The 15,716-nt window shown below is 34.9% G+C and overlaps 3 protein-coding genes across 6 annotated transcripts; 1 reads left to right on the top strand and 2 right to left on the bottom strand.

Annotated features, from left to right (window-relative positions):
- Positions 1–268: 268 nt before the first annotated feature.
- LOC141900000 (arsenite methyltransferase-like) lies at positions 269–3,804 on the bottom strand. Of its 2 annotated transcripts, none has more exons than XM_074786686.1 (8): positions 3,543–3,804; positions 3,242–3,392; positions 2,992–3,128; positions 2,616–2,685; positions 2,453–2,534; positions 1,877–2,148; positions 1,267–1,362; positions 269–458 (listed from the first exon to the last, which is right to left on the bottom strand). In XM_074786686.1, exons 1-8 carry the CDS (start codon positions 3,707–3,709, stop codon positions 273–275), a joined length of 1,161 nt encoding a protein of 386 aa, XP_074642787.1. In that variant the 5' UTR covers positions 3,710–3,804; the 3' UTR covers positions 269–272. The 2 variants fall into 2 exon arrangements, with proteins under 2 accessions (XP_074642787.1, XP_074642788.1); XM_074786687.1 differs by lacking the exon at positions 269–458 and adding an exon at positions 472–1,144.
- Positions 3,805–3,936: 132 nt separating this feature from the next.
- LOC141898572 (equilibrative nucleoside transporter 3-like) lies at positions 3,937–15,716 on the top strand. 3 transcript variants are annotated; one of them, XR_012618574.1, is made up of 15 exons: positions 3,937–4,101; positions 4,218–4,299; positions 4,492–4,573; positions 4,664–4,812; positions 4,890–4,993; positions 5,078–5,128; positions 5,433–5,518; positions 6,551–6,599; positions 7,030–7,127; positions 7,215–7,304; positions 7,392–7,500; positions 7,577–7,662; positions 7,880–8,076; positions 8,282–8,478; positions 15,593–15,716. XR_012618574.1 is itself a non-coding variant. In XM_074784549.1 (14 exons), exons 1-14 carry the CDS (start codon positions 3,996–3,998, stop codon positions 8,412–8,414), a joined length of 1,410 nt encoding a protein of 469 aa, XP_074640650.1. In that variant the 5' UTR covers positions 3,937–3,995; the 3' UTR covers positions 8,415–8,674. The 3 variants fall into 3 exon arrangements, 2 of the variants coding, with proteins under 2 accessions (XP_074640650.1, XP_074640648.1); XM_074784549.1 differs by lacking the exon at positions 15,593–15,716 and having other exon boundaries at positions 4,230–4,299; positions 8,282–8,674; XM_074784547.1 differs by lacking the exon at positions 15,593–15,716 and having other exon boundaries at positions 8,282–8,674.
- On the bottom strand, positions 9,059–15,269 carry LOC141898685 (cilia- and flagella-associated protein 58-like). The gene is made up of 16 exons (XM_074784722.1): positions 15,159–15,269; positions 14,713–14,793; positions 14,401–14,616; positions 13,928–14,076; positions 13,583–13,739; positions 13,275–13,469; positions 12,878–13,015; positions 12,419–12,578; positions 12,086–12,168; positions 11,666–11,857; positions 11,422–11,583; positions 10,585–11,096; positions 10,393–10,504; positions 9,809–10,033; positions 9,589–9,722; positions 9,059–9,375 (listed from the first exon to the last, which is right to left on the bottom strand). Exons 1-16 carry the CDS (start codon positions 15,165–15,167, stop codon positions 9,249–9,251), a joined length of 2,652 nt encoding a protein of 883 aa, XP_074640823.1. The 5' UTR covers positions 15,168–15,269; the 3' UTR covers positions 9,059–9,248.

Below are 15,716 nucleotides of genomic sequence, written 5' to 3'. Positions count from 1 at the left end.
CTCTTGAGTGCATGATGAATCCCACAACCGATACGTCTGGATTTATATATTTGTAAAAAGAATCACTGAATTTTATAAACTGCTTGTGAAATATGAATCAATCAAAAAAAGCTTACGGTAAATACTACACACTCGAGCGCGAGGACCCAGTCTTATAGTTGTTGGTCAAAACAACCGAAACAAACTTATTTTAACTCTAGACTAGAGTTAAACATAATGCTGAACTATGGAACCGGGTCCATGAATTCAAATACATCGCCACCATGCAGTATTTAGACACAGCCGGGAGCGTTGCCTTCGAATGAACAACATTTACGACATCCCGATGTAGATTTCACTGGCCGGTCATCGACCGTGCGTTTACAAGGCGGGAATGCCATATCTTCGGGAGCTAAATTCTTTCCAGTCCCGACGTTTCCAACTAGATTAGCATACTTAAACGGATCTGGATCATGAGTCTGAAAATAATAATCACACAGTTTATAATACAGACCACAATACAACAAATTTGTTAAAACCTTTTATATTTTAAAAGATATTTTAGGAATGTTTTTCATAACTCCGAATCTGTGACTCCTTATTCATACAATTGTTCATGCATTAAGCACATGGCACCACATAATAAGAGTGTCAAGCAACCAGAAATAGCAAGTTACCCACGAAGAAACCGCTGTAACTGAAAACCAGTGTCACAAGAAATAATGAAAATTCCAGATTGATTCCTAAAACTAACAAGCTACCGGTAAATGTTCTTATAATATTCATTACGGTGTGTACTAATGCATTAATATATCGTCTCATCGAAGTGATCAGCTTTAGTGCAACTAAGCATCATTATTAAGTGTTTATCGTTAAACAGCAAATTACAATATTAAGTCAATAGTTAGGAGGGATGCGTAACCTGTCAATGGAGGTATGGATGTATGTAAATCTGAATAATATCAATTTATATTCTACATGTGGATTGAATTGTTAAAAGGTCAAGGCTGATGAATTCAAATACAATGAATAAAATTATAAATTTCTAAGGAGGGATAAAATACTGGATTTTCAGAATTAGAATTAATTCAATTTTGATAAAAATTTGCGTTACTTTATATTTTTCATGATAGTGAAATTTCTAAATATATGTGATACATACCTCCTGCAATTACAAATCAAATTCAAGAAAACAAAATTAAAAATTCATGCAATCTAAAGTCAACTAAAGAATATGCTCAAATTCTAATGAATTCTACGTATAATGAAAATTTTAAATCGGCTTACCATGCCTGTACTCGGACTGAACTTAAAATGTTTATTAAATCGCGATAACAGAAGAATACTTGACAATTCGGCATCTACTTCTCTCTTCTCACCGGCCTTTCATAAAACAAATAAGATTCATCATTAACGGTTTCCAAAGACAAGTGACTTTTGAAAGGAAATACCGACAATCGAAAGAAAAACTGTAAAACAATTGATTATCAAGCAGTTTCAAAAATGACTCATGAAGTAATCTGAGTTGAAACACTGAGGTAACTAAACTTGATAATTTTTGCTTTTGATTGTGGGCTTTCTTTTGCTAGAATCATAAGTAGAAGTGTAAACAAACACTAGTGAAATCTAAAGTTTAGAAAACTAAGTGTTAATTACAATAATTATAAGAACTGATAATTAACACTTCGTCTAGTTTTCATGTATTATACTTCAGGTTCTTAAAGATCAAGGCATCACTAATTCCCAGATTAAATCATAAGATATCTTCAGCGGGGACTGCTTCTAATCAAGAGTTTCTTTTGTGCCAAAATGTGAATTCCCTAAATTTTGCCTGGAGGGAAAAATAAATCCTGAATTCTCCGATTTCCATGATCTGTAAGAACCGTTGTATACTTACAATGAATTTAGTCATGTGATCCATTTCGAATGTCTGATGTGAACCGGCTAATTTGCCGTCATACGTAACGACGCATTCCTCTTTACGATCGTGTGGTAATTTAAACAGTCGATATGTAGCAGACACGAAACGAGCCAAACCCAAAACTTCCTGCAATTCTTGTTGTTCGATTTGAATCTCACTCGCGTTGATCAAACGAGGGCAACTGAATCCGCATTCCATCGCTATCTTCACCAAATCCTTCCAATAGAGGGCACCACCGATACATTCACCTATAATACAAATTGATCAATTATTATGAATAGATTAGAACACGAGATTTAAATTTCATTAATATCTATTCTGTGATTCAAATTTTATTACTAAAACCAATGGATTTACATATTACACATAATTCCGACCTTTAAAGCTTTTCCTAATTTGACAGTCACGAAAAAAATGATTTTCAGCCTTGTTGGAAACTAGCTAAAGTAGGCCCTATACAATCAGAACCAACTTAATATGGATTAAATAGTAGAGATTACTCCAGAACCTCATCATTTCAAACGATCCGGTTCGCCTGTATTTGTTACGTACCCCAGAGAATCTGGTTTTTCCTGACATGAGCGGCAAGATCTTGATTACAGTAAACATCGCTGAAGTAAAGTTCACCACCGGGCTAAAATATAAATACAACGAAATATCTCTAGATTATCATTTAAAAACAGCCGCCTCATTCTCATCTGTTACGATAAGTTACCTTTAGAGCTTTGAATGCCTCTCTCAGAACGGCTTCTTTATTAGGCGATAAATTCACAACACAATTCGAGCTAAAATACAAATAGTTAAAGATAAATCAATGCTTAAGACAATATGTAGAGAATCCCACCATCATAACTGTAGTTTCGACTACCAGGGTATGTTTGAGGAATACTGAAGAGAACTAGTAAAATATAGTCAAAACGTTGAATAAATTATGCTAGCTCAAGGATAAATTTGCAGACTTATCAGTATGGAATTATCTTTATGTCAAAACACAGATATAGTGTTTTATCAACGGTTAACCCTTTTAGACCAGACCCTTGCCCCCTTCGATATCATATCCATCTGGTTTTTTTAATGAATAATATACTTACACTATGACATCATATGAATCAGGCTGAACGCCGGCACTTCCTAATGTTTCGATGTATCCTTTCAAGAATTTAATATTTGGCTTCGTATAACCAAACTTTTCCATATGCCACGAGACGTACTGGTTGGCAACTTGAAGCTGAAAATGATTAGACGACATTTAGATTTGAATGAAAATATCAATTTGATGAAATGATCAAACCATAAATCGTGTGCAACCTAAGCCTAATACTAGGCGGCCTACATATTCACCTGTTCATCGGTCATATCGATACCAGTCACATGCCCATTTTCACCGACAAGTTGACTGATTATATAACAATCTCGACCGGTTCCACATCCTAAATCCAATACAGACGCTCCATCTAAACATTCAGGGATCACTAAACCACATCCGTAATATCTGATAAAATAATAAATACACATTAGGACAACAAAAATTGCGGACCGCAAGTGATATTATCTAAATCTAATTTTTAGGGTGGATTTGACGTGTTTAGGCCTGCCTGCAAACAAAAATGATGATTTTTGAAGATCAACGACTGTAACTTACCGGGTATTCACTTCTTCGTGGACCTTTTTTAACGCATCCAGCACATGCGCCGGCATCTTATTACAAGCGGTTTTACAAACATTTGTCTTCAAATCAGAGGACGTTTTTAATATTTTGCCGTAATATTCCTGTACGCTCTCAAGAACACTGTCTTCAGTTGACGCCATATTTCTATCAATATCAGAATACGATCACGTCCCAGTAAAAAACAGGTTAGTGAGATCGATTGTGTTACTTGCAGCTCTATTAAACCTGTTATACCTGAACGCCATCTGGCGCCCGTCACCATTCAACCAATCAGAGTGCAGGATTTAACATGGTTAGCGCTATCTTTCGGACACAAATGGCAAACCCGGAAATAAAAATGTGGGCTTTCCCCTAATCAAATGTCAAATATGAAAGTCTGAAAACCAGGGTCCAGTTGTTCGATCAATTCCCTCACTAGTTTGCAAAATGACACACAATGATGAAGATGACGTAGATGACGAGAAGCAGAGTCTGCACAAAGGTGATAGTAACTTCCACTTGGAAGAATTGAATTCAAGCAAAAATGTAAAAGGTAAGTTTTTAGTTTGTGTTCCTAAAATAAATAAATCCATGCACACACTACAGTCTACAGTCTTCCATACAATATCCAATACAATACCGCTAATGTCAATAACGTCTAATACCTAGGCTATTTTGCAGGAGCTAGACTGAAAAAAGGGTCTGTTGAAGATAGTCAACTGTTATTTGAAAAAGAAGAAATAAGCGACCGGTAATTATTTTAGGCCTACAATAACTTGAGAGATTGTTGAGGGGGAGGGCTCGGGGTAGAAAACTAACCCCCTAAAATGTTCAAAGTGCCCTGTCAAAAATTAGGGTCAAGATTTCTCAAAAAAGCTTGGCACGGACCTGATTATCTCCAAATTACTGGACACATATTATTATCAATCACTTTCTATTTTAGGTTCAATTTAGTTTATATCATATTCATTCTACAAGGTCTTGCGTTATTTCTACCTTATCAACTATTTCTTACTGCTAAAGAGGTAACTATATAGTTGCCCACGCTCAGGACATTCAACCTTACATGTTTTAAGTTTGAATTTTTAAAGTATTGATTTGAATATTGTTTTCAGTATTATGCTAATTATAAATTGGTTCCATCGGCTGTTAATGCAACAGAGACTATTTACCAGAAGAATTATCTAGCGTATGCCGGTATGGCTGGACAAATTCCTAATGTTGTCATGAATATAGTGAACCTTTTCTGTCATTGCGGTGGAAGGTAAAAGATAGATTGGTTGCTGATGTTATTTCAGTGATGATTAATGTGATGTTTATGATTCTATCTCTATTCTAAAGGCACGTACACGGAGGTAATACAAGACGAGTGGTCGGTGGACAATTAATTCAATTCAGTTTATATGTAGTTACATTAGTTCTAGCTTGTGTGGATTCAAGTCAATGTAAGAATCGAATGTTAATTGATAATTCTATGATAAATCATTGTAGGTTCAGTTGAATACATGGATCAATAAATGTTTTTTCAGGGACAAATGTATTTTTCATCATCACAATGACAACAATTGTCCTTGTAAATTGTAAGTTATGTTTTCTAATTTTCGATAAAAATCTTCGATAATGATATTTCAGAATTAGTATACTAAATTATCATCTCTTAATTACATTCTTGGAATTATGATTTTTGAAGTTTATTTTCATAGGATATTAGCTTTTTTTCAAAAATAGTAGTGACAAATGCGCATGCAAATAAACTATCATGATCTTTTTAAATAACAGGATTGACATACGTTATACGCCAATGACTGACTAGTCTTGCGTTGATAATTCTTAAAAGAAAAAAAGAAAAATCTTAAAGAATCTTGAATAAATTTTTCACATCAGGTACAACAGGAGTTGTTAGTAACTGCCTGTTTGGACTAACTGGTAATTTCCCACCCAGGTATATTAATGCTTTGGTATTGGGAATGGTATGTATATATGGTTTTATTCGTGTCACTTGGTACACATCTCACTATTAAGAGCTCACACATAGATGTCATGTGCTTCCCGTCTGACATGAAGTGAAAAATTTCAGCTAGGTTACATAACCTAGCTGAATAGTTATATTATAACTACGTATAAAAATTGGCTCTAAAATAACATACCATAACATTTATTAATGACACACTTTCCTTCCCGAAGATACAGTGAAATAATTAATCTTAAATTTAGGGGAACAGAAGAACTATTAATATGGCCTTGCTGTATGCCAGTATATTAGATTATAATTTTAGGTCTGGCTTTGAGCGTAACTAACAGCATCACGTAATCAATTATTTTCTATTATCAAAAGGGTGAAAATGGTTAAAGGAATTTTTATAAACTTCTCAATTTGACTTGGCATAAAACTTATCTTTGTACCTTTGATAATGAATGAACAGGATATTGTTAAACCTGATATGATTACCTTGAAACGTTTGAATTTCTTTGAAGATCTTTTTAATGCTGGGTAGAAATTGTTTCTGGCCAGGATTTTTTGTGATAAAAATTGATACGATAAGTTAATGATATTGGAAATTTTTTTTTAGCCATATCTTATATTCTGATGGACTTCAATCAGTTTATTGTCTGTGAACTATCGGACGTTTTCCATGTCATTCAGAATGCATACCTTATGGTTTTTGTTTATGACTCATGATTCGAAGGAAATGTTTGCGAAAGATTAAAGTGAACTGTTAACCTTATTATGAGGAGACTGAAATAGATTGTATGAACACCTGACTACTGCCATGTATAATTCTATACCAGTAAATTTATTATATGTTACTATCATATTCCATGAAATTCTAGAATAGTTAAGAAATGAGATTTTCTCATGAATTGCCAGTATGTCGCAATGTAAAATGTCACACTTTTGTTTCTGTTGCTTATTTAAGGAAAATTGAAAATAGCCTTGATATTGTTGACTTATTTCTAGTTTCATTTATATGTTATTTAAACATTATTTTGATTATTTTTAGGCGTCCACTGGATTTGTGACTGGTTTAATCATGATCATAACAAAAGCGAGTATGTAGCCTACAGTAGGCCTATATAAGATTACAGACCTTTTTTAAAAAAACTTGGATGATGGATTTAGCTATATTTCCAGGGGAGGACAGAAATACTTTCAAAAAAAAATCTCCGCCCTATACCACTGGACAAACTGACAGACTTCTTTCCTGCATCAATGCATGTCTGGAACATTCGCCCTATTCCGTCATAAATCTTTTAACTCGAACAGATTTTTAACAACCAAATACGACAAAACATTCCTTAAAGCATATATCTGATCAATAAACTATCCGACAAAATATCTCAGAGGAGGATGGAAAGAGTGTCCAAAAGAATTTCATTGTTTTTCATTTTTTCTTTTAAATTTCCATAAGCGGATTCGTCATCCAGGTTGTTTAATTACACTTGAGTACGGAAAGCCTGTAGTTTTTGAATTATTTTCTAGGTTCACCAACTCCGCGAACTGCTGCAATATTCTATTTTATTGCATCCATGTTACTAGTGGTGATCGCAATAGTAACATTCCTATCTTTTCCATCGATTGTAAGTGAATATATTTTCCAAATTTGTCTCATTCTATATATAAATATATACAGTGCACGCATATAAAATCGTTTTTACTGATTGTAGAAATATTATCGTTATCGTGTTTATGAAAGTCCAGCTGTGACTGAGTTACAGGTCGTGGTTAAAATGCCTTATCTAAAGGTATTCAAAAAGGTAAAGATGTCAATGATGATTTACGCAAGTCACATGTGCCATCAACATGTTATACTAACATAACTATATTTATGCTGTATGTTTTAGATATGGATTCAACTGTTTAATGCATCAATTACAAGATTCATTTCATTATCAATATTTCCTTATATTCTTGGAAATATACAGCGAATCAATCCGGAATTTGCTGTCGTAGGTTTGTACCATCTGAATTACTGACATAAACAATCTGCTGTAATAATATTGCTTTATTTTCGGACATTCTCTTTTAGATAATTATTACACCGAGTTATTTGGTTTCGTATTGTTTTGGTTTGTTACCGCATCCGCCAGTACATTACCACAACATTACCAATGGGTAAGTGAAGAAAAATAATTTATACTTAGCTCCTATATACCATTTCATCACCCCTCTGATGTCTGGGTCAGAGAAAAAATGTATTCATTTTCAGAACAAAATGCCTTGAACAGCAGTTGTCTGTGGGGCTATAGGGAGTAACAGCAGATAAGCTACATAAATAGAATTAATTGTAATCAAAATTTTCAATAACCCAATCTTTTCATGTATTTTTCAGCCTCCGATGAAATGGTTGATAATTGTTGCTGTCGGAAGATTGGTTTTTATACCGTATTTTATGTTTTGTAATTACCGACCTGAATATCGCTCTCTTCCTGTTCTATTGGATAATGATTGGGCGGTCGTCATCGGAATTATATTGTTTGGATTTTCATACGGTTATCTGGCAGGGTTAACAATGATGTATTGTAAAAAGTAAGTAAAAGTTGAAGCAAAATGAACCATGAGCTCGTAGTTGGAGGTTTGGGGGTGGATGATTGATACCTTGGATCATCCGATGTCCCAGCAACTATATAGGCCTAGCCCGTATATAAGTTGCTGGGATATTGGATGACTGATGACTACGATATCGCCCCTGTGGAACCAACTGTTTTCAAATATGAGGATTGTTATATTTCAGGGCAGCTGGTGAAAATCAAATCTACATGAGAATAGCTGGAATGATGTCATCATTTGCGCAGGTCCTTGGTCTGACTTTAGGAGCGAATTTTACCATTTTTGTGGCTTGGATGATTGAAAATATAGGAAAATGAAACGTATCTGAATTGATGAGTCTCATTCAGCACAAAATGATACAATGTTACGATTATTCTTCAAGTAGGTTGTTACATTTTATATGTTTATACATTGTTTTTTGTTTGTAAAATATTTTACGTTTGTTGTTAGATTTTGTTCCACAGTTCACTGTCCAGACTACGATCAACTAAGTCCGTAACAATCTGAAAATTAGGCAAAATATCAATTGAAGTTCTGTTGGTAGTAATTGATAATTATTGCTTTGATTTATTGATAGTATGAAATAAAAGTTAGTATATAATAAGTGTATCGTGTAACTTTGTTGCTTTTAGAGGAAATTAGAATGGATCAAAAACCCAGTCATGAAAGTACGAATCACGCGTATTGATAAAAGCTTATCGTCATAAGTGTTCATAGCACATTTGAGGCATCGGCTCATCCAGAGGTGTAGCAGATTCTTTTGCCGGGTAGCCCAAAGTTTAAAGGGGTTCCATTACCAAATACTTGTGGGTGGACATAGTGAACATTCATGTTTTTCCGTAATTTGAAATATCTAAAAGCATATCCTGCAAATCCCAATTGTCTTGTTGCAAAAGCCCCGAAATAAAACTATTCATATTTCGAATTGCATGAATTAGCTTTATTTATCTATAGTAAAAATAAGTTACAATCACGTATCACAGAGTTTTACCGAGTAATAATCAATCGAATCAAATAAAACAATATAATTAAACAATTTCAGACATAAATAGATTCATTTAATGGACGGAATTGAAGGTGAAAATTATAAGCAGTAATTCAATAGAATCCATAAATTAGGAGGCTAAAATACGAGGTCGAATCATTGAATGTTAAGCTACAGCTTTAGGTTGTTGCGATTGTTTTAAATTGAATCCACCACCAGTAAATCTTGGCCCATCAGTTCTCTGAGGTTGAATCACCGGGGCTCCAGCTTGTGCTATAGCTCGATCACGTTCCCTAAAAGAATCAGATATAGAAATATTCAAAATGTCATCTGATAACTCTGGCAATTAAACGCATGTGCCCCAGCTCTGCTGGTGAGCCTGAGTACCATCTATGAAATATTGAAAAATTTATTTCTATTTCGTTCATTAATCATGTAGTCCCCTCGAAACTACAGCAGGAAAGAACCCCTGCCAGATGCCCATTCGATACACATTTCCAACTTACTTGATTTGTTGTTCTTTTTTCTTTTGGTTGAAGTATTTTTTCTTGACCTCCTGTAGTTCTCTCGCCAATCTCTCGATCTCATATTTATATTCATTGGTTTGTGATTCGTACATATTCAACTCTGAAGCCATCGTCTACAAACAAATCAACTCAGTTATTACTCGTTGTTTATAATTGATAGAAATATATTTTCAACTATAATCTAGACTGAATTTCATACCTTCATTTGTTTAGTTTTCTCTTTCAATGTTTGTTGATAGATCTGTAATTGTTCAGCGACCTCAGGACCTGGTTGTCGAGCCAGTATATGCTTCAACTCTACGTATAATTTCTCTTTCTCTTGAATCAAAAGTTCTTTTTCGACGACTTCTTCAGTTTTAGCGATTAGTCGTTTCTGAAGCGTTTGTATCTTCTGAATCATTTCGTATGTACTCGGATCACTTCCCTACAAAAATACATCGGATCAATTATAACAATTTGTATCTACTGGAACTACAGGAGTGGATTTGGGGAGTTTTGTCGGGGTCCGGACCCCTGCCTTTCCAATGAACTTGCCCCTTTCATCAAGACAAAGATTGTTAAAACCTACAAATTTGATACTCATCCACTTGTAATTTGCATCTTCTAGTTTCTTCAAAAATGTATTAACACCGAGGTAAGGACCCAACAAGAAGTGGCCTTTGACATGGCTACTTTATCCGAGAAATGCCTCTTCTTTACTTCTGGACCCAGTCTTACACTAGATCCGCCTGCCCCTGTACAATCTATTGACCAGTAGCTAGTAGATAGTATTTCCGAACGTACCTCTAGTTTTCTCCATCTATGAATATTCATAGGATTCTCAAGTTCTTCCTCGAGAGCTTTACATCTCGTTCGTTCTCGCAGCAGTTCACGTTGAATATGATAAACTTCACGTCTAAATGAAACAATTCATGAGGATCACTTATTCATATTCTAGACCCTTCCTCATCATGAGTACATTACTATACTACTTACCTCAAGTCATCAACATTGGCGACACTTTTCTGTAGAATTCCCTTTTCTCGTCTCAATTTCTTGATCTCAAGTTTCAGAACTCTGATATCTTCCAGTCGTTGATTATACTGAATTTCTCCCTTGTTCAACGTCGATTGTTGAATTTTAATTTTCTCGTAAAGTAACGCTAACTCATCGTTACGTCTTACGAGCTGTGTACCGAGTATATCTCGTTCGCTGATCACCTGATCCAACTCTTTCTTCTGCCGTACACGTTCCGCGTCCGCTTCAGAAATAATCTTCAATAGTTTTCGTTCCTCTGCCTCTTGAGCTTCGATGTAAGCCTTGCTATCGACGGCTTGTTGTTTCATTCGCTGTAATTCCGCTTTCAAAGCTTCTTTCTCTTTCTCGACGCGATGATGTTCCAGGTGTTCTTTAACTAATGCTGCTTCTTTCGATGAAATCTCTTCTTTCAATTGATCGATTTGATGATTCATGATTTTCAACTTTCGTTTCATTTCAGTAATCTCATCCTGTACAGAGGCGAATATCAAATGAATGATTGATTAAGAAAATATTTCAGAATTTCATACGCCAGTTCCGTAGATCTCATTTCACACTGACTCCAGCAATTAGTTTATTTCCGAATACAGGAAAATTCACTGAATTTGGATAATAAGGGACTGCCCAGATTTCTCCAAAATAAGCGAAATTTTTCTTAAAATTAATAGTTCAAATGGATCAATATTTCAAGGGAAGTTAGCAAAAATCCAGATTGAAAAACCCAAATTAAACAAATTCTGTCCTATTTGAAGTCAAATTTTAACTCAGAACTGTGTAACTGTGTAACTTTTTTACCTGACTTTCGATCAAGTTTTTACTGTATAAATTCCTATCACTTCGAACAGCCTCGTACAGATTCTGCTGTTGTTTAAGTTTAGTTTCTGCCTCAGCGATTTTCTTCTTGTAATCGAATATTTGCATTTCTCGAACTTTAACATCTTCCATGTGTTGTAAGACCTAACAGCGAAACAGATCAAACAAAAATCAATATTACGAACGTACATTTCGTAATTTCACAAACTATCCGATTAAGACATACTTTTTGAGTAAGATCAGATGCTTCGTTGATGTAACGATCGCGCTCTTTCTCCAGTTGATAGATAATCTTCCTCTGTTTAAGCGCCTCCTCTTTATAATTCTGTATTTCCTGCTCTAGATTTTTCTTCGACTGTTCGTGTAGTTTGACGAGGTTCATCTGTTTCTGCGTGGCGCTCGCCGCTTTTAACATATTCTACAATTAGACGACGACATCGGTTTGACTTTAATCAACAATTCATACATTATTAATTTATTACAAGTAATAAGTATCTACAGCATGCGATACTGAATTACATCGTGACCAGTCTCATTCACCTCATTAAATATTCATATATTTCACTCCTTAGTTAAAGATAATTACGATGTTCACATCTGTTAAATTTCAATCTGATTTCTTAAATTTCTAAAACTGATTGTTTACCTTGTTCAGAATATCTCTTTCTCGGACCAAATCATCGATAGCCTTTTTGTCCTGTTCAGCTTGTTTCTTGCTCGCCTCCAGTTCTATTAGTTTATATAAAAGTAAGAGAGATTTAGAATAGCCAGTTTAACTAGAAGAAAGTACTAAAGGTACATCGAGGGCGTTCAATAGACCTTCAAAATATCATAGTGCTCGATGTATTAGAATGCACATTTTTTATGAAAGGGTACTTCCAGAATGACCTTTCTAATCATTTCACCCTGAAAATTTAGTAAGACCCTCAGATCTTGTCCCTATGGGACACCACCCCGAATACGATGAATATTGTCATACCTCGTTCTAATCCAGTGATTTGATTTTTCAAAGTTTCTTTCTGTTGTTCAACTTCAGTTTTTGAGTCTTCGATATTACGCAATTTACGTTGAATTGTTTCACGCATTTTATTCATTCTCTGAGTTTCAGTTTTCAGAGCGTTCACTTCGTCTTCTCTTTGCTGGAAAAGAATGAAATGATTTCACATGTGAAATTTCTATAAACAATTTACAAGGATCAGATAGATGAACTCAAGAACTTTTTTAGAGTTAGATGAATTTTTTCATGTCGATGGGTATAATTTAGCATAAAAAGTTACTGGACAGATTAAAATGAAATTTCATATGAAGACACTTTTTTTGGAATCTTCATGATTTTTCACAGATTTTTCAAATTCTTTTAGCAGGTATCTATTTTTTCACATATATCTGACCCTTTTGTAAAAAGACAACAGATTCAATCTGTGAATTTGATACAAACTTTAAGTTCAGCAACTCGCTGTTGATTTTCTCCAGCTAGCTGATCGGCTCCGATCAACTGAGCTTCAAAATCTTGTTGCAATTTTTGGAATCTTGCATTCAAAATATCATATTCTTTCACTGATCTTTCGTACATAATCTACAAACATAAATATGTGTTATAAATATTTAATATTCATTAATACTAGATTCATTAATATTAGGCCTCAGTATCTCAGTGGGAGGGCGGTAGGTGAAATGCTGTTGCATTCATTCTCAGTGACAAGCAGGTTCCAGTCCTGTAGGTAGCACTTCTAAGGCCACCCTGTCTTGAGGTTAAATGAACAATCAAACAGATTAGAATTGGAAAACAACATAAAGCAAAATAAAACAATAACTGACATTAGTTGAAAACTTACTCGCTGCTCTTTAAGTTGTTGTTCTAATTTAGAAACGTCGGCCTTATAGCGTTCAATTTGATGAGTCATATTCTTGATTTCGTTTGTTTTCGCGTCCAGTTCCGCTCGAGACTGTTTCAATTCGCGTTCAGTTTTTTCTTTCTTACGCGATTCCCTCTGGGCTTCGTTGCTTCTCATTTGAATATCTTGAGTTAACTGTAATTTTAGATTTACAAATACCGGTGAAACACTAAAGTCCCAACGCTACCGAATCAGGCGAAGTTTAAGTTCATTCATTTATCTTTGATGATATTATTTTACAACATTACCTCAGATATCTTTTGGTTCGCCTCATCCCTGTCCTGTTCTAGTTTTTGTTGTTGATCCTGCATACCTGTCACCTGTTCTCTCAGTTTCACAATCTCTTGTAAATTCTCATCTCTTTCTTTTGTCAAATCTTCCTTTATTTTCAGCAGTTCATTCACGCTGAAATATTGTATAGGTTCATCAAACAAATGATCCAGTTCTTAGTTAAGACTCTCAAGTTAAGATTACCAGTAACCAGTAGTTAATTTCCAATCTTTTAATGATATCCTTAGAATCAAATGTAGAATTTGTTCCAAAAATGCAAGTTTTAGAAGTTTCTCTTCACAGGATTTAAACTCAATAGATACCTATGTTCTTGTCCCATAGTCAGACCAGCTCCTTGTTCAACCAGTTTACTCAAATTAGAAATCTCTAATTTCAGTTGTTGGATTGTTTCACGAGCTCTAGTTTCCTTCTCATGAGCCGCATCAACCATCTTCCAGGCTTTTTCAATTTCCTAACAACGAGTCAAATAAACTGTATTTAAGGGGTAGGCCTACACTTTGTTCCTACAGTTACATGAATTCAAAATTCCAAAAGTATTTCATAGGTGAATTTTCAATACGTCACAATTTTAGCGGTGACTCTGGTTGATGAACGTGATTTTCAAGAAAAATTGCCAAAAGCAATATTGACATCCCTGAACTATGTATGATACATGAAGTGTAAAATGAATTTCCCAAATAGTTCCCGAATAAGAGGAAAATCACCCGAATAACGAAATATGATTGTGAAGTTCCTAATTCCCTGGTGGGAACTACCACTGAGATAACTGTTTTACCTTTTTTAGTGAAGCGATTGTTGCCTGATCTTCCTGAGACAATTTCAACGCTGTTTGAACCTTCGCTGAGTTGGCCACAATTTCCGCGTTCAACTCGCGACATTTTTGCATCAGACGTTTTTCGCTTTCGTGCGATTTCTTCAACGCTTTGTGCAACTTTTCATATTCGACTTTGAATTTCTCGAGACTCTTGTCTCCCATTAATTCCGCTAAAACCTGTAATAGTTGGAATCATTTTTCTCATTAATTCACCTTCACTTTCGTACCTTTGTTTTCAAGACCCAGGCCTGTTACAAGAAAGGTTCATTTTACCTCTTGGAAATCTTTTTCCAGCGCTTCAAATGCGCTATCGTCAATAGCAACTTTCTCCTTTCCGGCATCTTTCTTCTCTGTCTACAAATAAAAACAAATAAAATCTCAATCTTTCTGAATGCAGATTGAAGCTCTCAGAAGCCAAGGATCCAGGGCAGGCCCAAAAAATTGAAAACAGTAGGAGGGAGTGAAAAAGGTTAAGAAAGGATAGATTAGAGGCCTTCTCTAGCTCTACTCTTCTATACTAAATTAATTATTAGGCCCTACTTTATAGGCCCTATTAATTTTTTTATTAATTACGTAGTAGAGATTAGAATACATTTTTGGGTTTCTTGACTTTTTGTCAATCAAAAAAAGATGCACGGATGTTCAGTGTTCTACTATTGTAATCCAACTTATATTAGGAAATTCTACTACTCAAATTTTAATAAAGAATGCCTATTTACCTCACTCATCTTTTAAGAAAGCGACTTAAACGCAGTTTTGTCCGTAAAACAGTGAAAATCGAAATAATTTAATTCAGTTCAGTCAGCTACTTCCGTGTACGAGCGTTGTTATAGTAACCAAGCTGTTCAGAGGGCAGCACCTGCTGGAGTTGAGTTTCGTATTCGAGTTGGTAGATAAGTTAGTTCACACATTTACCGCCAATGATTTACACAGGGGCAGCACGTTGCGGTCATGATCTCAGGTCCCCATTTATCGGGATTCGGTTTTAACCTGGAAGTAACCCATTAGGTTCGAGTCCTACTGCGCGATGTCTGCCCCTGTCCTGATGATGCTCTATTTATCGACAAACTCTAAACGTCTCCTCCTAAAATGAACTGTTGACGCCACGAAGCTATTTTAAAGACAATATTTTTATTAATCTTTTTTTCTCCAGTTACAGAAAGCTGTATCCCAAACACAATACTGCAATACACAGAGGAATCAACTGTTTCGATGACTAAAAATGTAAAATTGCCAACTCATCTCATGATCGGTTTTCAAGAAAGAAAAAAAAAACA

This window comes from Tubulanus polymorphus, chromosome 2 (genome assembly GCF_964204645.1).
Source record: "Tubulanus polymorphus chromosome 2, tnTubPoly1.2, whole genome shotgun sequence".
Classification (NCBI taxonomy): domain Eukaryota; kingdom Metazoa; phylum Nemertea; class Palaeonemertea; order Tubulaniformes; family Tubulanidae; genus Tubulanus; species Tubulanus polymorphus.
The sequence above is the reverse complement of the archived record's forward strand: the minus strand, read 5'-3'. Positions and strand labels throughout refer to the sequence as shown.